At 42.2% G+C, this 23,688-nt stretch overlaps 1 protein-coding gene across 2 annotated transcripts; it reads left to right on the top strand.

Annotated features, from left to right (window-relative positions):
- The first annotated feature begins 1,724 nt into the window (after nucleotides 1–1,724).
- F11 (coagulation factor XI) lies at nucleotides 1,725–23,143 on the top strand. Of its 2 annotated transcripts, none has more exons than XM_049631775.1 (15): nucleotides 1,725–2,210; nucleotides 3,037–3,092; nucleotides 5,306–5,468; nucleotides 7,146–7,252; nucleotides 8,130–8,289; nucleotides 9,474–9,583; nucleotides 10,292–10,451; nucleotides 12,552–12,661; nucleotides 12,762–12,924; nucleotides 13,014–13,120; nucleotides 16,733–16,901; nucleotides 18,108–18,283; nucleotides 18,857–18,952; nucleotides 19,480–19,619; nucleotides 20,111–23,143. In XM_049631775.1, exons 2-15 carry the CDS (start codon nucleotides 3,038–3,040, stop codon nucleotides 20,270–20,272), a joined length of 1,878 nt encoding a protein of 625 aa, XP_049487732.1. In that variant the 5' UTR covers nucleotides 1,725–2,210; nucleotide 3,037; the 3' UTR covers nucleotides 20,273–23,143. The 2 variants fall into 2 exon arrangements, with proteins under 2 accessions (XP_049487732.1, XP_049487733.1); XM_049631776.1 differs by having other exon boundaries at nucleotides 1,813–2,210; nucleotides 5,320–5,468.
- Nucleotides 23,144–23,688: the final 545 nt, after the last annotated feature.

Below are 23,688 nucleotides of genomic sequence, written 5' to 3'. Positions count from 1 at the left end.
TCCTTAGCACTCTGCGTAAACACCTCTTCTGAGTCCAAATCCCCCTTAATTTTCTGCCCCACGGGACACAACGCTGTCTTCTCTCTTCTTTTCAAAAAGTGTCCAATTAGTTTATATGGAGCTAAACTTCAAAGCTACATTACTTCACTAATTATTCTCTCACTGTCTCCTTCAGTAAGTTCTCTTTTTCCATAGTTCCATTTCCATAAGAATTTGGAAAACGGTGTCCAGCGTTCCTAATCCTGGGTCACCTCTCCTCACAGGCACTTGGCCACTGGGGATTAGGTCTTCCACACTTTCAGAAACGGTTCAGATAATGGCAACCTACGTGTAACAGACATGAAATGAGAGGGTCTCTGTCTCCAAATATTAAAAGGCTCAAAGGAAGCTGGTGGCGTTTTCTAAGCTCAGAAGATCCCACTCCTATCACCGCATTGTCACTGAACGAAGTCTAGTATCCCCTCTGATACCAATAACTTCAGAAGGATCTCGAATGGAGGCAAACCTGTCTCCAGGTTTATTTCTCCTTTCATCTTCACAATGTTCCTTTTTCATTTCTTGTTAATGTTTATTTAGTTTTGAAGGAGAAAGAGAGCACAAGGGATGGAGAGGCAGAGAGAGGGAGACACAGAATCCAAAGCAGGCTTAGGCTCTGAGCTGTCAGCACAGAGACTGACATGGGGCTCACACTCACTAGCTGTGAAATCACGACCTGAGGGGCGCCTGGGTGGCTCAGTCGGTTGAGCGTCCGACTTCGGCTCAGGTCATGATCTCGCGGTCCGTGAGTTCGAGCCCCGCGTCGGGCTCTGTGCTGACAGTTCAGAGCCTGGAGCCTGTTTCGGATTCTGTGTCTCCCTCTCTCTCTGACCCTCCCCCCGTTCATGCTGTCTCTCCCTGTCTCAAAAATAAATAAACGTTAAAAAAAAAAAAATTAAAAAAAAATCACGACCTGAGCCAAAGTTGGACACCCAACCGACTGAGCCACCCAGGTACCCCAAGAATGTTTTTTTTAATTTATGACTGCATTTGTAAACCTAAAATCGTACTTTGCTTTCCTATGAAGAATTAGAAGTCTTCTCTGAACCATAAAATTATCTCTCTAAAATTGATGTATTTTTTTGGTTTTAGTTTTGCAAGGGAACTAAAATTTATGTAAATCGGACTTTTAAAACAGATGATTGGGGGGGGGGCTGGGTGGCTCGGTAGGTTAAGCATCCCCCTTCACCTCAGGTCATGAGCTCACGGATTGTGAGTTCGAGCCCCGCGTCAGGCTCTGGGCTGACAGCTCAGAGCCTGGAGCCTGCGTCAGATTCCGTGTCTCCCTCTCTCTCTCTGTTCCTCCTCTGCTCATGCTCTCTCTCTCCCTCTCAAAAATAAAGATTAAGACATTAAAAAAAAAAAAGGCAAAGAGAATTGACGGGTTAATTTTTGATTGCTTGCAAAAGCTAGACACGTGACTTCCTAGCTCCCCTTTTGTCTCCGATTGCGGACTCTAAGGAAAGACAGGAAAGCCCCATGTTTCTCCGTTTTTTTTTTTTTTTAATTAAGTTAGACTTTCAGTGTTTGCAAGATGAATAAAAAAGGGGTTGGCGTCTTGGAACTGACCATATCAACATAACCCCGGAGGAGGCGACTTGATACAAAGGGAAACTGAGTATAGGAGCGCTGGGCACCTACAGTCCGCGCCTTCCTTTGTCCCCACCCCCAACAGGTGACGTTCCCCGGGGCCACACCGCGCATCAAGAAGCCACCAGACCTTCCCCGTTTTCTTTGTAGACTGTGAGCCTCGAGTTAGGCGAGAATTAATGATTAACAGCCGATGTTTGTCAGTGTGGTTAAGAGCAGCTGTGGTTACCAGGCATCCCAGTGTGAGGGGCCAGTTGCTAAGCCACACAAATTCAAGTTCTCTCTCAGTCTCTCTGGGGGGGGAAGTTTTGAAAAATACACGGTGAAATAAGACAAAAAGATGTATTGTCTTGAAAGAGCGAGCAACTGGACCACTTTAGATACACCGAGCTTTTGAGAGCTCTCGCAGACACTGCTGTAAGAAAAGACGCCGTTACACAACATCGGGAATCGGGAAAAGTAAACATTAAAGTTGAGTGAACGTGTCCTGCCCAAGCTCATTTAGAGGAGGATGAAGACCATTTTGGAAGAAGAGAAACCGTCTTGTTGAGAAGGTGGCAAACAGGCCAACAAAATATTTTCAGGTACGATTTCAAAAATTCTTTGATTTCTCTCCAGCAAATTTTCCTTGAAGTGCCTTTCCCTACCATGGGCGGGGAGGGGGGGGGGGTCTTAAAAATCTTTTACAATAATGATTGATTTATTAAAATTTATCTGACTCGACATTTTGGAAGCTTTTATCCCCAACCAATTTGAGAGGAGATACAGAATGAAAGAATAATTTGTCATCACTAACAAGTATTTGACAAATTAGAAGGATTTTCAAGATCGAGGTTAAAACAATAGCAAGTCTTGATGCGTCTCACTGATAGTGAGTTTTTCACAGAGCAGTTAGTTCGATGCTTTGTGAGAATAAGTACATTTATAGGTAATGAAGACGGTCTATGAATATACTTGCAGCAGACTTTTCTAAATGGTAACGTCGTAAGTAGAAAGTCATTTAGAGCTTCCGAGAGGTACGGAGAGAGACTTCAAAGATGGAAAGAAAGGAAACAAATTGGAAAAGAACACAAAAATGGAAAAACGAGTTGGGGAGGGCTCGGATGACAACAATGAAAAATATCTGGTTAACGGTGAGCTGGAGGCACTGGGGAAGCAGAGATGGGGGGACTCCCCCCGTCCGCTCTGGGTTCTTCAGAACTAGGAAAGTCTTGAACTCTACGTGCTATCATCCTGGGGAGTGTCCTAGGATTTGGGGAAGGTAAAATTCAGCATTAACGTAACAACCTGCAAATACCGTAGAATTCACCACTCCTCTCCCTCCCTGTTTCTTGTGAACCCTGATGTCAGTGAACTGCTTATAAATTCACTTTGCATGCTCTAAATACATACACATTTTTCTTTTTGTAGGATGATTTTATTATATCGAGTGGTACATTTCATTTTATTTGCCTCAGTTTCCAGTGGTAAGTAGAGCTTAAGCTCAGATAAGAATTGGAAACAGCTTAATTTCCTGCTTTGAAGACTGGAAAACAGAAGGGCTTATCTACAGGCCCACACCATCTACTCCACGGAAGGACATTAAATCATTTTATTTTTCACTTAAGGGCTCCAGGGGTTTTCAAAACAGGGAGGGCAATTAAAGAACAGGAATTGGTCATAATAGTAGTAATCTGGGTCCATATGTATAAGTCATATCCAAATCTGTACCTCTGTTTATATCCAAATCTGCATCAGTCATGACAATTTGGTGGTAATTATTACTTTCTTTGCATCGCATGGTGGGATTTCCGTGGACCATGAGAACACTTCTAGGTGCAAACAGACTCTTAACTAATGAGGGGCCGCCTTGCAACTCCAAGGAAGCCGCCCGGAGCTTGGGGAGAGGGGGCAGGTTTCTGTTCACCTCCGGGTCACTCTTGGGTAGCTGCAAATCTTGGAGAAAATTATCCTATATGCAGAGGTTATAGTTGGGTAAGTTAGAAGGCGTATGTGGTGGGTTTTGAGCACAGGCTGTGGCAGGGATCCTTGACTCTCTTTTTCCCCAGAGATCTCTTTGGATTGCGTTCTCAGAGTCATGTTTTCGAAGGCGTAAAATAAAAATACAAAGGATTGCCAAGAAAATCAATTGTATTGCAATATCGTTAGTGAAAATGTAAAAACAAAACGAAACAAAACAAAACCTGTTACAAAAATAGATGTGCTTCTTATTGACACATGATGTAACAAGATTTAGCGGTGGGTCTAAAACTGCAAAGTAATTATCACCACCGAGCTGGTGATATTATTTGAGGATATTGGCAGCTGTCATGTTTTCTTTTTAAATCTGTAATCTTAGTATGACAAAGCAGATACTATGAACATTGTGGTTTGTTACATTAATGATGGAAGGCTGTATCACGTTTTGGGTAGAGGTTAGTGAAAATAAAGTTGGAATTTTCCCCATCCAAGACCCTGGCTAAATCTAGTGATAGTTTTAGTGATAGTTTTCACTGCTCTGTACCTACGTACTTTCCCACATACTCATTGGTATGTTTGTTACTACGATAAATATTTGAGTTATATTTTATCCTTCCCAAAGTATTTCATTTTTACTATAAGTGTATGTATACATTTATATACATATAGCATGCATATGCTACGTATATGAAAGATATTAAGAAGCCTTCTTAATGGCAGTGTACTAAGATTAAAAACTACAACCTTTTATTCAGTGACTGAGTAATAATGACCCAAAGAGCCATAAGCTGGAATATTAAATATCTCTTTCTAGAAACGGAAAAAAAAATCGTTTCTTGTCCTTTTGGCTAAGATCAAGTGTAGAAACAGAAAAAAAAAAAAGGGGCTTTATCCAACTTAGCTTTTAAAAAAATACCTGTGTGTGGTTTCAGCTGGAATGGGAATTCAGATATTTTTCTGAGAATCTAGAGTTCCTGTTCCTAAACTGGCCCATTTTATTTTATTTTATTTTATTTTATTTTTATTTTTTTTTCAACATTTTTTATTTATTTTTGGGACAGAGAGAGACAGAGCATGAACGGGGGAGGGGCAGAGAGAGAGGGAGACACAGAATCGGAAACAGGCTCCAGGCTCCGAGCCATCAGCCCAGAGCCTGACGCGGGGCTCGAACTCACGGACCGCGAGATCGTGACCTGGCTGAAGTCGGACGCTTAACCGACTGCGCCACCCAGGCGCCCCTAAACTGGCCCATTTTAAATAGTGAGGTGATACAGTGTATCACAGCCAGGGCCATCAAACACTATTGAAAAACCATCACTCTGGATCTTTTGTTTCATATAAACAAGGAGTTTTGACAAACAAGCAACAGGGAAAGGGAAAAGCAGGCGGCCCCTTCCAGACTTGGATGTGACCCTAAGGAACATCTTTGGCCAGGAAACCTCTGAGAAACTATTCAGTTACCCTCAAAGCACCCTCATCTCCAAGATAATCCCTCAGAAGCACAGTTCCATCGAGGCAAATGTGCCATTTTGCGATTTCTTTTTCTGTCTGAGGCTGCTCATCCAATCAACCAACTTCAAAGTGTTGATTGCTCTGATTTCCAAGTTCAGGCGCATTTCCTGGGAAGTAGACCTACTTCGCTTGCCTTTGTGAGATTATTATCTAATTCGATACGTGCAACTAAAGCCCCCAATAATTCATGCCACGTATTACATCACAGAATGTGTGACTAAGCTGTTCACAGATACCGGCTTTCAAGGAGGAGACGTGACTACCATTTTCACACCAAGCGCCAAGCACTGTCAGCTTATTTGCACCCACCATCCGAGATGTCTGCTTTTCACCTTCATGGCTGAATCGTCGTCGGAAGATCCTACCAGATGGTAAATGTTCGCGTTTCTGCACAGAGGAAGTAGCTTTCCGGGATGATTACTTACCAATAAGTATTCATCTACCATTTTAGAAAATGGAAGGTTAATGATGGGAAAACACGTGGTCCTTCAATTGAAATATTAAGTATTGCAGGAAAAAAAAATCGTGCCCAGGCAGATCAGGGAGGAGCAGACATGCCTCTCAGTGTGGACTTTCTGCTCCTCTGTGGTCTAGATTTTAGCGGTACTGTTATTTCTCTCCGCTGTTATTACGCCTCTTAATCGTTTTGTTCCTTGCTTTTTGATTCATTATTGATATTTGATATTATTCAAACCGGTGCTTTTCCTTCAATTATTTTATTAGGAAATAAATATTTATGGGGCGCCTGGGTGGCTCAGTCGGTTAAGCAGCCGACTTCGGCTCAGGTCAGGATCTCGCGGTCCGTGAGTTCGAGCCCCACGTCGGGCTCTGTGCCGACAGCTCAGAGCCTGGAGCCTGTTTCAGATTCTGTGTCTCCCTCTCTCTGACCCTCTCCTGTTCATGCTCTGTCTCTCTCTGTCTCAAAAATAAATAAATGTTAAAAAAAAATTTTTTTTTTAATATTTATAAATGTAGTTTGAAAGAACAGCACAGTGATCCCCTGTCACCACCAAGTTTTTTGTTCGCCATTTGTGCCTTATCTATATCTATCTATCATCTGTCTGTCTATCTTTCTATTTAACCATTTGAAATAATTTGAAAACATTATAACATTTTACTCCTAAATATTTCAACATACCTTTTCCTACATAAAGGAAACGATTGTAACAAGAACCCTTTTATAACATCTCAGGTGTCCCCCAAATATAATTTATAGCTATTAACCAGTGTTAATAGCTATATCTGTATAGGACACTTGGGGACACCTGGCTGGCTCGGTCGGTTAAGTGTCCGACTCTTGATTTTGGCTCACGTCATGATCTCATGCTTTCATGAGACTGAGCCCCACATTGGGCTCTATGCTGACAGTATGGAGCCTGCTTGGGTTTCTCTCCCTCTCTCTCTCTCTCTCTCTCTCTCTGTGCCTCCTCTGCTTCCGCTTTCTCTCTCTCTCTCTCAAAACAAATAGATAAAAACATTAAAAAGACTTTTAGGACATTCCATCCACCACTTTTGTTTCCATGTTGAACTTGAACATTCAATGATGAAGCTTTACTACAGAGGTAAGTAATCAACATGTTTGTGTATTATTGCTGCATTCATAGATATTTACATAGTATCCTGAACTTAAAAAATTACTACTCTGGAGTCTACAACAAGGGTTGGCAAACTTTTTCTTGACAAAGCCGGGGTTGAATATTTTAGCAATGATGGATCCAGAAAGTCAAAGATATTATAGAAGTGCTTCTATAACTATTTAAAATGTAACCATTTAGCAATAAGACTCCATTCTCAGCTGATGGGCTGCAAAAAACAGGCAGAGGGCTGCTTGACCAACGGGCCATAGTTCACTCCTGTTTCCAGTTAGTAGGGAAAACTGTAGGTGAGCTCTTAAGTGAAGGGATGTTAGAATGGAAAAAAACAAACAAACAGCTTTGCTAAGAAAATATTTGTTTTGGCATCAGATAGAGCAGTTTGTTTCTTTGTCTCTGATTTTCTGTGTGCTGACTTTTAAGATCCACTATTTTAAAACGTAAGTTCTCACGCAGGTTTACTTGTATCCTGAAAGACAGTGTAACAGAAACACTGCCAAGGGTGAATATGACAGGAGCAATTTCTGGATATTCTTTCAAGCAATGCCCACATCAAATAAGTGGTAAGATGTCCTATTAGAATTCGTAAACACTTAGTTACTATGATATATATATATATATATATATAGTTATATCACATATACTTTTATGGCTATAAAACAAAACCCTGCGGTGTGGACTTAGAGTCTCCTAATGAAGTTCTTTCAGGGAAGAGTCAAAGCTAGCACGCGCACTCTGTCCCCCCTTCATTAAAATTTACCCAACTAGAAGGACACGTCTTACTGTATCAGTTCTCATCATTCATCTTTCTCTTCCCAGCTTAAAGTTTTATATAGAAGTCCATATTCTTGTAATGTTTATTTATTTGTGAGACAGAGAGAGAGAGCCTGGAGCCTGAGCAGGGGAAGGGCAGGGAGAGAGGGAGACACAGACTCCGAAGCTGGCTGCAGGCTCTGAGCCGTCAGCACAGAGCCCGACGCGGGGCTCGAGCTCACGTGCTGTGAGATCATGACCTGAGCCAAAGTCAGACGCTTAACCAGCTGAGCCACCCAGGTGCCCCTGTAAGTCCATACTAAACGTATTATTTCGAATCAAAGGAGCAACTAGGAAGGTTGAGACGACACTTAACCGTCAAAAGATCCTCCAATAGGTTAGCGGATCAATCAGTCAGTGGAGTTAAGGAGACAAGGGGGCCAGGGCAGAAAGTTAACACAGCAATTTACAAGTCTAATACTATTGCGCCATAAGAAGGGCATTTTCATTCTTTTTCTGCTTCCATGTGAGCGTAGAAGTTAAGCAGATGAAGATGAAAACAAAGGACTTCTGAGAGTGACTGGAAGAGTTGAAAGAGTAAGTCAGGAAGGGCAGTTGCTAACGTAGCACCGTTCAGGTTGGCTCTGGAGTCTGGAAGACCGCCACGTTGTCTGCTTTTGTCTCCAGCTTGCCACAGGAATATGTACGTGGACCTGGACATGAAGGGCATGAACTATAATAGCTTGATGACCAGGGATGCCCAGGAATGCCAAGAGAGATGCACAAATGATGTGCACTGTCACTTTTTCACATATGCAACGAAGCAGTTTCCAAGCACGGAGCATCGGTGAGTGAGCCGTAGGCTGAGCCCGCGGACAGTGAGTAGATCATCGCATTGTCTGATGGAAAACAAAATTTCTCCTCGACTTGATGCCAGAATTTTTGTTTTCAGCCCCCAAACGACATTTCTAGAATAAGTACAGTGCTAATAGTTTTCTTCACAGAAAGCAGCAGAAATGCATTTCCTTTATGTTAAGGACTCTGTCTTTTTACTGACATTGTTGTATCTGCTTCACCCATCGCCTGGCTAATTTAAAAAGTGATACGTTTCTTAATTGGAAGTTTTGAGACAGTTACAGTTGATCTGACTGCGTCATTCCCAGCCTAAGGATTATAGAACCGAAGGGAAAACCTACTCAGACCTCTCTAAGTAAGAGTTCCTTATCTAAGACAGAATAACTGAAGCCCATGTGAAGTGTTTTAAAATCCACCCCAAACTGGATTTTGAAATATGCTGGAGATAAATGTGTGAGAATGTAGAAATGACCTGATCTCTAATGATGAATCAGTGTTCTCGTTAAAAAAAAATTTTTTTAGGGAAAAAAAAATATCACTAACTTTTATATTTAGAAATTTCTGAGATGTTCTAGGGTTGTATAGGAAACCACACTGATCTAGAACCCAACAAAAAAAAGGAGAACTAAGTTTAAATGACCATTATTTGGATTCCCCTTTGGGTTTTTCCATTCCACTCTCCACATTCACAAGGAGGTGAATAATATAAATAATAATAAAGCATCCGTCACTCCTTTCAAAAACGACGACGATAAAACCGAATGCTCAGATTTAGAAGTAAGTTTTCACGTTTTGTGTTTGGCTCAGCTCAAGCTACATCTTCTTAACATATTTCATGTCTGAGACTTGACACGACAGGGACAGCACGCCAGGAAATGGGGAGTAGAGAAGGGCTTGAGAATTCATTACTTCCTACCTCCGATTCTTCAGGCCGTCATCTCTCCAAAGCTGTCATTTAAGTGATGAAAACTAGAATTGACAAAATTCAGGGGCCCTCCAGGTCCTGGCAGAGGAAGGACTCAAGTCCTGCTGTCCAGCATCAGCTTGATGCTTTTCAGAGCAGATCCTCAGCTGTCAGCCCAGGAACTCTCTAGACTGGAATTTCGTATCGTCTCATGTTGTTTCCTACATGTATTTCGACGAGTAAAACATTTTCCCATTTTTGTTTTCATTCAGAAACATTTGTCTGCTGAAGTACACCCACATGGGGACACCAACCAGAATAATGAAGCTCACTAAAGTGGTCTCTGGATTTTCACTAAAATCCTGTGCGCTTTCTAAGCTGGGTAACTGTTACTTTCTCGGCGAGGTGGTTTAACCATTACATAGTAGGTGCGGGTGGTAGGAATGAGGGGCCTGACTTAGGACACCCATGTGCGCCCCCTGGTGAAATGGACCAAATGATCTTTTACCTTCTTCGTGTGAAAAATGTCATCATGTCCCATGTAATTAGAGCGATATTTGAATTTAAAGTGTAAAATAATCACTCCAGTTTTCCGAATGAAAAAAATTTAAAGAGCTTGGGATAAACAAACTGTGAAAAGAATTGTTGTTAAGATTTTAGGTTCAACTTTAGGCTCACTGCAAAATGGAGGGGAAAGTATGGGTGTCCCATAGACCCCTGCCCCGGGGCACATGCACAGGTTCCCTTATTATCAACACCCCCCGCCCCCACCAGAGTGGTACATTTGTTACAATCGATTGACATACATTGACACATCATAATCGCCCCAGAGCCTGCAGCTTACATTCCAGTTCACTCTTGGTGTTGTATATTCCATGGGTTTGGATAAGTGTATAATGATATCTATCTATCATCACGGTATCGTACAGAGAATTTCTACTGCCCTAAAAACCTCCTCCGTGCTTGGCCCACTCATCCCTCTTCACCCCGCAACAAACTTTTTATATGGAATTTACAAATACTCTAGCTGGGATTTTACTGATTGTATTGGGGAGTTGATTTCTTAAACATGGTTTCTTCTGTCGTACAGCTTGTATCAGGGACATTTTCCCTAGTACGGCATTTGCAGACAGTAACATCGGCAGTGTCATGGCTCCGGATGTCTTTGTCTGTCGCCGCATTTGTACTCACCACCCCAGTTGTTTGTTTTTTACCTTCCTTTCTCAAGAATGGCCAAAAGAATCTGAAAGGTAAGGAATTAAGATGAAGATTCATGCCTTAAGATGGCCGATTAAGGTCCATCCTTTAAAAACTTCTGAGCAGCTACACATTTAATCTAAATGTCTGCAGAGGACAGGCCAAAGTTGCCGGGAAGAATGCCTAGCCCCTCTCTCTTTGCATTCGCCACCTGATGACCGCAAACCTGAGGTTACCGAGGACTCTTGTTTTCTTGAGCTGAGGGAGGTCTCTGCCTGCAGCAAAGGGAGGGTTGCCTCGTTCTGAACGGAGTAAAGAACATAAGGATGACCCTCAAGGGGCAACTTAGTCCAGTGCCCAGTTGGAGATCAGTGAACCTAGAGTAGAAAGGGCTGGGAGTATCGGGGAAATGTCAAATCTGAAGTGAAGAGAGGTGGAAAGGAAGGCCTGTATTAATGGAATTGGGGGTAATTGTGGAGGGGTACTTGAGAATTGAGATGCTGTTTTCCTACCGATGGGTATCAATCCAGGAAACCATGCTGAAACGTGGGAAAGGTCTTTGATCATTACAAGGATGTCTGCTGGGGTTGTCGTTCCTCATTAATAAGATTCACTAAAACAAACAAACAAACAAAAACAAGAAACCAAAAACCCCACTTAAGAGTGCTTCAGAATCTCGATGCTCTATATTATCTGAATGGGAATTCTCAGAGCCCCCGGTATTTGCCTGACTTGGCTGTTTGCGTGAGGAATGGGTCCCCCAGAATCCAGCTGGGTTAGGCCCTTGAGGTCCTTGTCCGTCAAGCAAGCCTGGTTTTCCATTGAGTGACTTTTGGAAGCACTAGTTTGGTCCCATGAAAATATATCTGTTACTTTCATTTACTCAACGATATAATTTATTTGGTGCCTACTGCATACGAGGCACTGTTCTAAACACCAGGGATACCACTAGTGAACGAAAGAGACGAAAACCCTGCCCTACTTGGACAAGAGTGGAAGTGATAGAGAAGTCATCAGGTTGGGATGTATTGTCCAATGGGGAGGCAATAACATCTGTTGACTGGTTGTCTGCTCTGAAGGAAAGAGTCAGTGAGAGCTCTTAGACTTTTGGCCCAAGGAATCGAAAGGATAAAAATACCCATGACTGGGATGCAGATTTCATGAGGCGCAGATTTCAAGAGGGAAGAGATGCCCAGGGGACCTCCAGAGAGAAATGTTGATCTGGAAGTTGTAAAGGGAAATCTTGAACTAAGAGGAGAGGTTTGTGTTCTGGATCTGTGTCTGGGTGTCACTAGCATAACCGCTGGTAATTGAAGGGACTGAATGCAGTCAGAGAAGAAAGGGGGTTCAAAGACTGCATTATAAATGGCATAAATTAGAAAGATGCCTAATCACTGCTCATTTTCTTTTTTTACTCCTTTTATAACATTCCCGGTCAATACCTGTAAGAGGGGTAAAACACTGGATCCTCAATACAGGGTGAGAGGGGAACATGAGTGCTAGAAGCCAAGACTTGGCTTTTTAAATTGAAATTAATTAAAATTAAATAGAACTAAATGTTCATCTCCTCAGCTGTATCAGCCACATTTCAAGTGCTCAGTAGCCACATGTGATTAGGGGCTATCGAATTGGGTGGCACGGCATGGACCGTGTCCATCATTGCAGAAAACTCTATTGGACAGCACTGCTCTAGACTGTGATTTGGGGCTAATCAGGAAAAGTTGTTTTGTTCCAAGAAGAGGCTGCTTGTACGGAGCCTGTGATGAATGTCATTTATCCGTGTCTGAGCCTGAAGCAACTCTGGATAACAGATTTCTCCAGAGCATGAAAGTTACGGAATCTTTGAAATGGGCGAGGAGTGTTGAAAAAGAGGAGAGAAAGAAGGAAAATGGTAGGAACACTGGCGATAGAAACAGCTCAGAAAACTTTTGTGGAGGCAAGTGGTATCCTGTTGAAGACCTGTCTACAACCTATGGATCATGGGGTCTGACTCAGTGATGTATGAAGAGTACTTACAAAATGAGAAATTGTTCACTCTTAAACACACCAACATGAATTGACTTTTGTACGTGTTATAAAAATGGTTCTTTTCTTTGATATGTGTTACATGATCCATTTATATTCCCTCCCCCCCCCCTTTTTTTTTCTGTTAGAAATCTTTGTCTCCTAAAAACATCTGAAAGTGGATTGCCAAGTACACGCATTAAGAAGGACAAAGCTCTTTCTGGTTTCAGTCTGCAAACCTGCAGGCACAGTGTCCCAGGTAAACAATGGAGCCACTCTCTCCTGATCAAGATCAACAAACCTAGGTCGACTCGTGGTAAGTTTGGTGTCTTGTACCTGATGTGTGATTTCCTGCCTAGTGTTCTGTCATTCCTCATTTTACCACGACACTGATTTCTTGGGAGAAGAACTGGACATTGTTGACGTGAAAGGGCACGAAGCCTGCCAGAAAATGTGTACCGACTCCATCCGCTGCCAGTTTTTTACCTATTCGCCATCTCCAGAATCTTGCAACGGAGGGAAGTAAGACGTACAAAGAGTTGCACAGATACTCCCGTCCCATCTCCTCGAGGGGGGTGTTATGTTTATACTCTTCTGTTTCCCACCTGCAGGGGTAAATGTTACTTAAAACTCTCTTCAAATGGATCTCCAACGAAAATACTTCATGGGAGAGGAGGCATCTCTGGATATACGTTAAGGTTATGTAAAATGGATAATGGTGAGTTTAATGGCACGCGAGAAAATACATCTGAAGAAGTTATTTTATAACAAATGTATCATGACTGTCAGCGTCAATAGTAACCGCAAAGGGGAGAAAATTAGTACAATAACCAACTTAGATACAATTTTCTGTTAGTTTTACTCCTGTCATCCAGGCTGACCATGTTTTAGTGGTAAATATTGGGCCTCAACTAAACTCTGCATTACCTAATATTAAGTGAGTATGGGTTTTAATTGGACACATGTATACAGTTTATGGTGAGACTCAGGCTCAGTCAACACTTTTATGTTCAATTCCTACTATGAAGGCTAACTATCTTTCTTATTATCCTTGAAGATTGAGTATCGGTCAGGAATTTGGTTAATCAGATTATTTATTTTCTGTCCATTGGCCATTACTTGGTATTTAGTTGAAACATAAATAACTACCATATGTTTGAAAAAATTTGTATGTATTCTAGAAATAAAGTAGCTCCCCTTCAGGGGTCTTCATTGTTTCAGATCCCCTGCAAGTATTCTGCATACTTATGAATACTGGCAAAAATTTACAGTAAAACTCTATTTATTTCGAACAATGATTGTCACAGGGTGGAAAGAAAATAAAAAGATTCTCTAGATTAAACAAGACCTACAATATGTGTAAAATGTGATACAAATTACACTGAAAATAAGATCAGCTGTGGCCAATTCTAGGGGCTAATTTCTGAGCATAGTACTGAGGGATGGTTTGTGGGCAAACAGAATGATCTCCAGACAGAATCTCCAACAGAAAACAACATTATCGCACTTTTCTCTAAATTACCATAATAACCTATGATGGCTTTAGTGCTTACTAATTCACATAAAACTACATATTTTAGACTTTTTTCTTGCTTAATGTCCGATATTATAATGTACTATCAATTTAAGATTCAACTGAGATTTAATGAGTAAAATAGAAGTGATGATTATAATTTGTAACAGTTTTCAGAGTATAAAAATCTTCTGTGTCAGAATTATTTCTCTACTGAGAGGAGAGTAAATCCTTAACTTCTGAGAACTTGTTTTGTAACATGTACAATATTGTGTTCAATCTAACATCCTAACAAGGAAACCATGTCTTCCTGGAGTACAGAGGGATCTGATGGCCCAAACTCCTTTAAAATGCCAGAATTATTTCTCTACTGAGAGGAGAGTAAATCCTTAACTTCTGAGAACTTGTTTTGTAACATGTACAATATTGTGTCCAATCTAACGTCCTAACGAGGAAACCATGCCTTCCTGGAGTACAGAGGGATCTGATGGCCCAAACTCCTTTAAAAAGCCAGTCAATTAAGGTGTATCTCCTATATTCTGTTTTCCTTACAATATATTTATCTAAGAAGGTGCATTTATGATAATTCTGTTGTCTTCGTTCTGCTAAGCACGAGAAGGGACACTTGGCAGATGTTGTTGTCAGTGATGTTGACGTAGTTTCTAAAATGGGAACCAACACTCAACACTTGAACCCATCCCCCACTTTCCTTTCATTATGTTCTTCTCTGATGAATGTATGGATTCTGGCGTATGAAGGCTACAGAATATATCAGGTGGAGATTGATAGCTGAGGCAGAGAATACAAGATAAAGGAAAAGAAAATCTTAAGACTTTTTAGTGCACCTTCTGAAACTAGATAATTAGGTTTTCCTGCACTACATCCGATGAAATAATACCCTAATGGGAGGGGATATATAACTGAGGTGACTCTCATATCTTACACTATCATTGGCCTTCAACGTAACTTTCTGAAGATACAGAGGAATTGCTATCAAAAGAAATGTTTCCTAACACAAAATCTAATGCTAAACACAGATATTTGCAGCATTTTGTTTGAACTGAGAGACAAAATAGAATGAACATCAAGACCTATCATTTGTCCCTAAGAAAGGCACTATTGAATTGTTTATAACATATTTTAGTTACTGTATACCCATTCATTTTCCTAAACTTTGCCTTTCCTCGTAAATCACAAGGGCTTCCCTGTAATTCCAGAATCTAGTCAAAATCTTCAAAATGTTTCTCTGAAACGAATCTCACCCTATCCACCCTCAGGTGAGAACACTTTTCTCAGTGTGCCAGCCTGTTTAAGCTTTCACAAACACACCCAGCTTGTTTCTGCCTCTTCTTGCTACCAACTGGAGTTTTCTTCAAGACTCCTCTCTTCCTATCTGAAGTTTGCCCCAGGATTATATGTCTATTTATATTGTTCAGAAAAGAAAGTCCTAGAGAGATTGTTCTACACCCACACAAAACCAGGGAACAGACCATCAAGGACTTGGCTTTTTTTTTAAATTTTTTTTTAAGTTTATTTATTTTTGAGACAGAGAGAGACAGAGCATGAGCAGGGGAGAGGCAGAGAGAGAGGGAGGCACAGAAGCTGAAGCAGGCTCCAGGCTCTGAGCTGTCAGCACAGAGCCCGACACGGGGCTCAAACTCACGAACTGTGAGATCATGACCTGAGCCGAAGTCGGACGCTTAACCGACTGAGCCACCCAGGCGCCCCAAGGACTTGGCTTTTGACTGCTGACCCTTTTGCTAACTTCACACTCCTCCTCCTCTAGCTAAGGACATGAAGCCTCCCTGGTCCTCTGAGCCATGCTAGTCTAAGTGTGGTCTGGGTGTAGCATGTTGACATCAGCAGTGAGCCTGCTAGAAAGAATTGCAGCAACCTCCCGCCCCCACGCTGGATCAGAATCAGCATTTTAAAAGATAATCAGGTGATCCATATGCATATTAAAGTATGAGAAGCATTGCTCTAGAATACTATCGTCCCAGAACACCTCATTCCAATTCCATCTAGGTTACTGGGGCAGATCTGGCCAGGGCTCCCATTGGCAGGGTGGGTTCTCATTTGGCGTGCCAGGAAGTAGGAGCAAAAAGGACCATCCTGCCCAGGGCAGCTAAGACAGGAGGAAACAGAGGGGGTAAAGGTGAATCAAAGTGCTTGGAAAGTATCAAGGGTTGAACCGGGAGAACCCCAAACTGTCAACAAAGCCAAAAGGAGAAGCAGTTCACAGACAGAAGAGCAGCCCATGCTTGGATGGTGCCCAGCTGGAGCAGGAGACTCTGGGACCAAAGGTCAGCCTGAGCAGAAGATAAGAATTGGACAAAAGCTGTAAACTGAGAGGAGGGTGCTCACTTTTCTTTATGACAGTATTTCTTCAACTTCAGCAAGGCGGGTTGACATTCAGATTTCTAGGCTCCATTGTCCAAGTTTCTGATCTACTGGGTCTGAGGGGAGCTCAAGAAGTTGCATCTCTAAGAAATTCCCGAGTGCTGCGATGGGTCCAAGGGCCACACTTGACAACTGCTTTAAGAGAACCATCAGGGTTAGCAGATGAGGGAGGAGAAGACTGCCACGCAGGACCGGATGAGACATTCTTTGGGAGCATGTCATTAGGAGGTGACTTAGTCATGCAATTTTCCTGTGCAAGCTTTGCTTGCTGAGTTGATTATAAAATTTCTTCAAGTCAAGGTCGTGATAAGATACTGAATCGAGGGCAGGTTTTCTTCTCTTTCTGCCTGAAGGGACATAACTGCTGATGGAAAAGGAAGACTTAGGAAGCCACTCATTGCAACCCTTCTGTTGTAGTGTGTACGACCAAAATCAAGCCCAGAATTGTTGGAGGAGAGGCATCTGTTCATGGTGAGTGGCCATGGCAGATAACTCTGCATATCACATCACCTGCCCAGAGACACCTGTGTGGAGGCTCCATCATTGGAAACCAGTGGATACTAACAGCTGCCCACTGTTTGATTGGGTCAGTACCATTACCGATTTTATTAGTTCCCCAGGGATCGCCCGTATACTGAAATCTGTCATTAGCATTTTAGTAAATATTTTAAAAATGTAAATTACCCTATTTGCTACATTAAATCCCTGTAGTTAAAAAAAAAGGCAAAAAGAAAGAACAGTTATGGTCTACCAGCATCAGATTAGGTGTAGGAATATGATGGCATATTATTCTGCTTTCCCATTTAAATGCATCCACATGCCCAGGGGTGTTCTTGTTATTTCCCATCAGAACATATCATCTGTGCTTGTCTTGGCATCAGGTCCAGAGCCAAACACAATGAAAATTTCCCCTTCTCTAAATTTGTCGTTCTCTCTCTCCATCTTTCCACTCCTCTCCTCTCCCCTCTCCCTCTGCTCCCTTCCCCTCCCCTCCTTCTCCTTCTTGCCCTCCCCCTCCTCCTCTCTCCTCTCTCCTCTCTCCTCTCTCCTCTCTCCTCTCTCTCTCTCCACCCCCCAACCCCACTGCCACGTTTCCAAATACAGAAGGAAGAGTTCATTACGTATCCTCAGATTGGATTCCCTACTTAGGTCAATTTTAATATTGGCCAAACCTAAAAGCTCCATCAGGAGAGTATATGTATTCCAGGGAATTTTAGTTGGCCAAACTTCCTCTTTGCACTTTGGTATTCTCTGAGTTTCCAGACATGGTTTTGTGTGTTTGTTTTTGTTTATACTTATGTTATAACTCAAAGATATGTTTGAAGTCAATAGCCTCCTTTACCTTTTACCTTTTCCATATGGGAAAATGGAGTACAAGAAAATCCAAGTGAATTTCTCAGGTTGATAGGTAATCAATGGTAGGGTTGAAACTAACACCCGGAACTCTTCATGGTGGGGGACGGGGGGAGTCAGGGGGCGGAAGGGAGGAGGAGAGAGAAAGAGAGCGTGAGTGTGTTTGTGTGTGTGTGTGTGTGTGTGTGTGTGTGTGTGTTGGAGGGTGAAAAGAGCATTCATTCATTTTTATGTGTTTAATATAGTAAATGCTCACCCAGGACCTTCTACAGGAGGAATATGTGAGTGAAAAATTTTAGCATGAAATCACTTCTTTCCGACAAAAAGTCTGCCGCCGGAAGAAAATATTAGTAATAGCTAGGTAAATAACAGTATAGCTCAAATGTTTGGGAATCATTTGGTAATGAAAATTTCTTTTCCTCTATTGTTTATTCCTTAGGTTAGAGTCACCTAAAATCTTGCGTGTCTATAGTGGCATTTTAAATCAATCAGAAGTTAAAAAGGACACAGCTTTCTTTGGGGTTCAAGAAATAATAATTCATGATCAATATGAAATGGCAGAAAGTGGGTATGATATTGCCTTGTTGAAACTGGAAACGGCAATGAATTATACAGGTGTGTCGAATTTTAAATGGAAAGTTCTCTACAATGATGGCCTAGATGTATTGTTTAACACTGCCAGGTTCATGGCCTGAGCCCCACAATCTCCAGGTGGTATGATCATGAGAGAGGGGCTACTAAGCTACTCTTTTAGTCTGCTAAGACCGGTGCTGTTCCCTGATCGTTAAATCTTACTATGGGGTGTGGGTGAAGCGCTGAGTTTTCTCCAGGATTCTTCAGGTTCACAGAATGACCCAACTCTATAATATATTGGAATATTAAAATGACCTATATCTCCCTTTTAGGGGCAAGGGTCAGAATGAGTAGGCAATTTCTACAGGGTCAACAGACCTGGTTAAAGAGATGAGGTTAGGAGGGAGGGCTGTGCCTTTTCTCTTCCTTGTTCCCTCCTCCCAGGATACGTGATGTAGAACGCTGAATACAAGGAGAGAAAGTGAATGACGATGAGGCACAGCCCGAATACAATAGAGAACACACTGAATAGTAGAAAGTGAAAGAAGGGAGTCTCTCCTGGGAGAGAAGATGTATTTTGTTTCTGATGACTAAACCATGACTTTTAAAATTTAGATGCTCAGAGACCCATATGTCTACCTTCCAAAGGAGATCGAAGTATAATATACGCTGAGTGCTGGGTGACTGGATGGGGGTACAGAAAACTAGGAGGTAAGAAACCATGTTTCTGTGTGTGCTCCACCCTAAAGATAAAGAACATGGTCTCATCTTAACCTTTTCTGCTCTGTCAAGTCCCACAGCTAAAATGTGAGTAAAATAATCACATTCTTCAGCCACAGAAAGCATGCTAATGAAGAATGAAGAGACAAAATTACCCAAGTGAGGAGGATCCCCTGTCTGTTTGATTGGAAATTTTAAATATGACAATCTCTTTAATGACTAATTTTTTTTGTAATGAAGTTTAGTGTGAAACCTAGCACTTTTTATTAAATGTCATAGCCTGTTATCCAATTATTTTCTCTGGGAGGTAATTCCAGTCAGAGCCATGCTTAGTTTTAAACTGAATGTTAAGAAACAATATATTCTCTATAACTCTGTAGTTATAAAAGGTCTAGGAGGTAAACCTAGTATTTTTTTTTTCTTTCTAGATTTTTGTATCGGTACGCTTTTGATTTTAAACATACGTGTTTATATTATATATGTGATTATTCCAGTCACAAACCAAAAATTTTTTTCAGACAAAATACAAAATACTCTCCAGAAAGCTAACGTACCCTTGGTGACAACCGAAGAGTGCCAGACAAGATACAGAGGGCACAAAATAACCAATAAGATGCTCTGTGCAGGCTACCGAGAAGGAGGGAAGGATGCTTGTAAGGTAAGAGTGTTTTCGGCCATTTAATATATTCACATGAGAATGTTTTTTTGTTTTTTTTTTTTTTTTAATTTTTTTTTCAACGTTTTTTATTTATTTTTGGGACAGAGAGAGACAGAGCATGAACGGGGGAGGGGCAGAGAGAGAGGGAGACACAGAATCGGAAACAGGCTCCAGGCTCCGAGCCATCAGCCCAGAGCCTGACGCGGGGCTCGAACTCACGGACCGCGAGATCGTGACCTGGCTGAAGTCGGACGCTTAACCGACTGCGCCACCCAGGCGCCCCTCACATGAGAATGTTTAATGCATTTAAGAAGGAGTCTTCTGCCCCGGAGCAGGGAACCACGGTCAATTTGTTTTGCTTACAGTGAAGTTTATCAAAGGGCCAAGAACAGAATTTTAAATGAAATCACTCTGAGACCCATGCATTTAAGACGAGAAGCATCTGAACCGATCCGTGCACCTTTTTTTTTTCTGCCCCCCCCCCATCACAGGGAGACTCGGGGGGCCCCCTGTCCTGTAAACACAACGACGTCTGGCACTTGGTGGGCATCACCAGCTGGGGAGAAGGCTGCGGTCAGAGGGAACGGCCCGGGGTTTACACCAATGTGGTTGAGTACGTGGACTGGATTTTGGAGAAAACTCAAGAGGTGTGAAAGAGTCCCCAGATGTCATTTGACCCCTGAAAGGCAAACCAGAGTCTTCCCGGGAGGAGGGTTTTGATTTGACTGAAGAAGACAGACACCGAGCCACCATGTTCCTCCGCGGGATCCAGGGTCAAGACAGTAAGGCGTTGAGGGGCCTTGGTATTTGTGAGCCACACGTCAAAAGACACAAGCTGTCATTTCCACAATTCCCATTGTATGCTAATCATAGTTTGTTTTCAGCATCCAGTCTCTTGCCTTTTGATCACACCTTACTGAGCCAAAGAAATCCGAGACGGTGGTATTTTTTAAGATTAAAGGATTGCCAGATATACCAGGAAAGAAGCGAGTTGTGTCACCGGAGGCTCGGGTAGAGCGGCCAAAGCAACCACCATAAAGAGATTTGTTAGGTGAGAAATGGGGGCTGGAGAGAATGGGGACAAGGACCGTCACCATCAACTTGCAAGAATCCGTACTCTGCCTACGTGAGTATCCTCCTTCTGTAAAGGAGGAACTTGATGAGATTCAATGGCATGTTTTCAGAATGATCAGGAATCTTTGTCATTTCAACTTTTAATATGTTTCTGAATTAGTTTGGGTAGACATAAGCCATCAGCGAGCATGAATGTGGACTCCAGAATTTCTGTATGGGAAAGGATTAAAGATAGTAGTTTACCTGGAAGGGGTAGCTTAGGGGAAGGATCTTTTTTTAAATTTCTTAAAACATTTATTCATTTTTGAGAGACAGAGCATGAGTGGGGGAGGGGTAGAGAGAGAGGGAGACACAGAATCCGAAGCAGGCTCCAGGATCTGAACTGTCAGCCCAGAGCCCGACGAGGGGCTCAGACTCACGAACCGTGAGGTCATGACCCCAGCCGAAGTTGGTCATTCAACCAACTGAGTAACCCAGCCACCCCGTCTTAGGGGGCGGATCTTAAAAGTTGTACTTGCCTAGAAAATTATAGGTGTGTAGATTGTATACTTAGTCAGTGTGATTCTGGGTCAGGGAGGCTGATAGAGATGAAGGGAGTAAGCTAGAACCTTCCTAAGAGAAGCTGCCACTGTGGGTGTAAGTTTACGAATTGACCTTTACAGATAACAAAGGGATTGGACAGAATTCAATACAAAATACATCCATACTACAGGGAAAAACCACTTTGGGAACAAGTGGATGGTTATCACAGAGCCCTCATTACCTTCAAAACAGCTCCCTGTATACTAAGTACTGGGGTTTTCCCTTTAGTGTGAGTATTTGCCCGGTTATGGTTTCTGATGAGGTGCATTGACTAGAATCTGCACTGTCTCCACTGCAACTTTCACCCTGTGTCAACAACTATACGTCTCGTCCAAGATGAAAAATATCTATTGAGCACACTGAACGATGAGGACGCCGTGGTTAGCATATGTAACTATGTCCCTACTTTCACGGAGCCCCAGTCTAGTTAGCATGAACAATGCGAATAAGCCAATTACACAAGTATAAAATGATTTTACACTTGAACGAGAGGGATGCACAGGGCTCTATGACGAGAGAGAAAGAGCATTTGGGGGTAGGTTCAAAGATTGGGACAAGAAGGAGTTTGTGCTGAGGAAGACAAAACACAACCAAGGGCAAACAAAACCCCACATCAAAAAGGCTGGGGTGGTATAAGGGGGCCAGATCTGAAACACTTGCAGATTCAAACAGGACTGGAACGGAAACTCGAATGCCATTGAGATTACCAAACAGCACTAATAATCGTCTCAGTATCTGTTTATTTACCTTAGTAGTCTTGATGTAACACTTCACAGTAAAGAAAAAAAAAAAAAACGTTAGGATATAATTCCTCGGAAGAAGACATCTTTCCTTTATATTCCCCATTTGTGTCTTTTTGTTGTTCCAAAGGAGAGGAAGAAGCCTTCAAGTTGGAGGGGAACACGTGTCACTGATCCATTTCTGAATAAACGTTTGGTGTTCTTTAAAAGAGAGACAGAGAGGAAAGAGCTTTCTGCAAAGTCTTTCCTGAAAAGTATTTGAGAAAAGCACACACATTAGTTTTGTCAGACTTAACGTTGCAAAAGACCTCAGTTTTTGAACAGTGAGTATATGCCCACGGTTCACAAATGAAATCATGGAAAGAAGGTATAAAAAATACAGTGAGAAGGTCCCCTGGTCCGCACCAAAAGATGACACGCTCTGTATACTGTTCAGCACTGCTCTTTTTTCCATGTAATGTTTTGCCTTGGAAATAGTTCTGATCGGGAGGGACAGGGCTTCCTCAGTCTGTGATTTTACAAAAATATGGTATCCCAGGGCGGGGATTCCACACATCAGCCCCTCCAGATGGACACTTGGGTGGTTTCCAGTTTTTTTTCACTCATCCACATGCATGCAGGTAAATTTACAGCATGTATCCCAGAAGTAGAATTTCTGAAAACAAAACAAAAAGCATGACTGCATTTGTAATTTTGATACCTATTATCCAATTTTTCTCCAAAAACTTGCGGCAATTGTCTCCGCCATTAGCAATGTAAGAGAGGGTCACGCTTTGGCTAACGTTATGACATTACACTTGGGAATTTGCTTTTTAATTTTTTGATTTTGTTATTCTTGAGAGAGAGAGAGAGAGAGAGAGAGAATTCCACAAGGAGCAGAGAAAGAGGGAGAGAGAGAAAATCCCGAGTGGGGCTTGAGCTCACCCAATGTGGGGCTCAAACTCACGAACTGTGAGGCCATTACCTGACTCAAAGTTGGATGCTCAAACTTGGGAGCCCAACAGGTGGAAAAAGGTGTCTCATTGTAGTTTTATTTTTGCAATTTTCTTGATATGAAAGTCACTAAACATCACATGTATAAGGCTGTCAACTTACTAACAGCTTAATTTCTTATTTAACTGTTAAAATTAGTCGTTACCATGTTGACAAAAATAGAGCATGATCCTTGCGGTTTTATAAACATGTTAAGAATTCTTGCAAGAAAATAAAAGTTCCAGAGCTTCTCTGGTTCAAACCGGACAGTGACTTCGTGCTGTGAAAACATTGGTTGCCTATCCTCCCTGCATTTTACAGACATTAATTTGGGGGTAGAATTAACTCAGTTCCAGGTATGGATCCTGATTTCGGTGCCTCTGGTGAGGTATCCTTGCCTTGGGAATTAGTCTACTAGTGAGCAGGTTCCAGACAGCTGGCATGTGACATCCCCCCCGCTACTGTGATTGGCTCAGAGATGTCACTCTGAGCAACATTTAAGACTTTGACTGTCCAGGGGCACCTGGGAGGCTCAGTTGGTGAAGCGTCCGACTCTTGATTTCGGCTTAGGTCACGATCTCGTGGTTTCGTGGGTTCGAGCCCCACGTCGGGCTCCGAGCTGACTCTGCAGAGCCTGCCTGAGATTCTCTCTTTCTCTCTGCCTCTTACCAGCTCACACTCTTTCTCTCTCAAAGTAAATA

The sequence above is a fragment of the Panthera uncia genome, chromosome B1 (genome assembly GCF_023721935.1).
Source record: "Panthera uncia isolate 11264 chromosome B1, Puncia_PCG_1.0, whole genome shotgun sequence".
Taxonomy (NCBI): Eukaryota; Metazoa; Chordata; class Mammalia; order Carnivora; family Felidae; genus Panthera; species Panthera uncia.
This window is presented reverse-complemented; position numbering and strand designations above follow the sequence as displayed.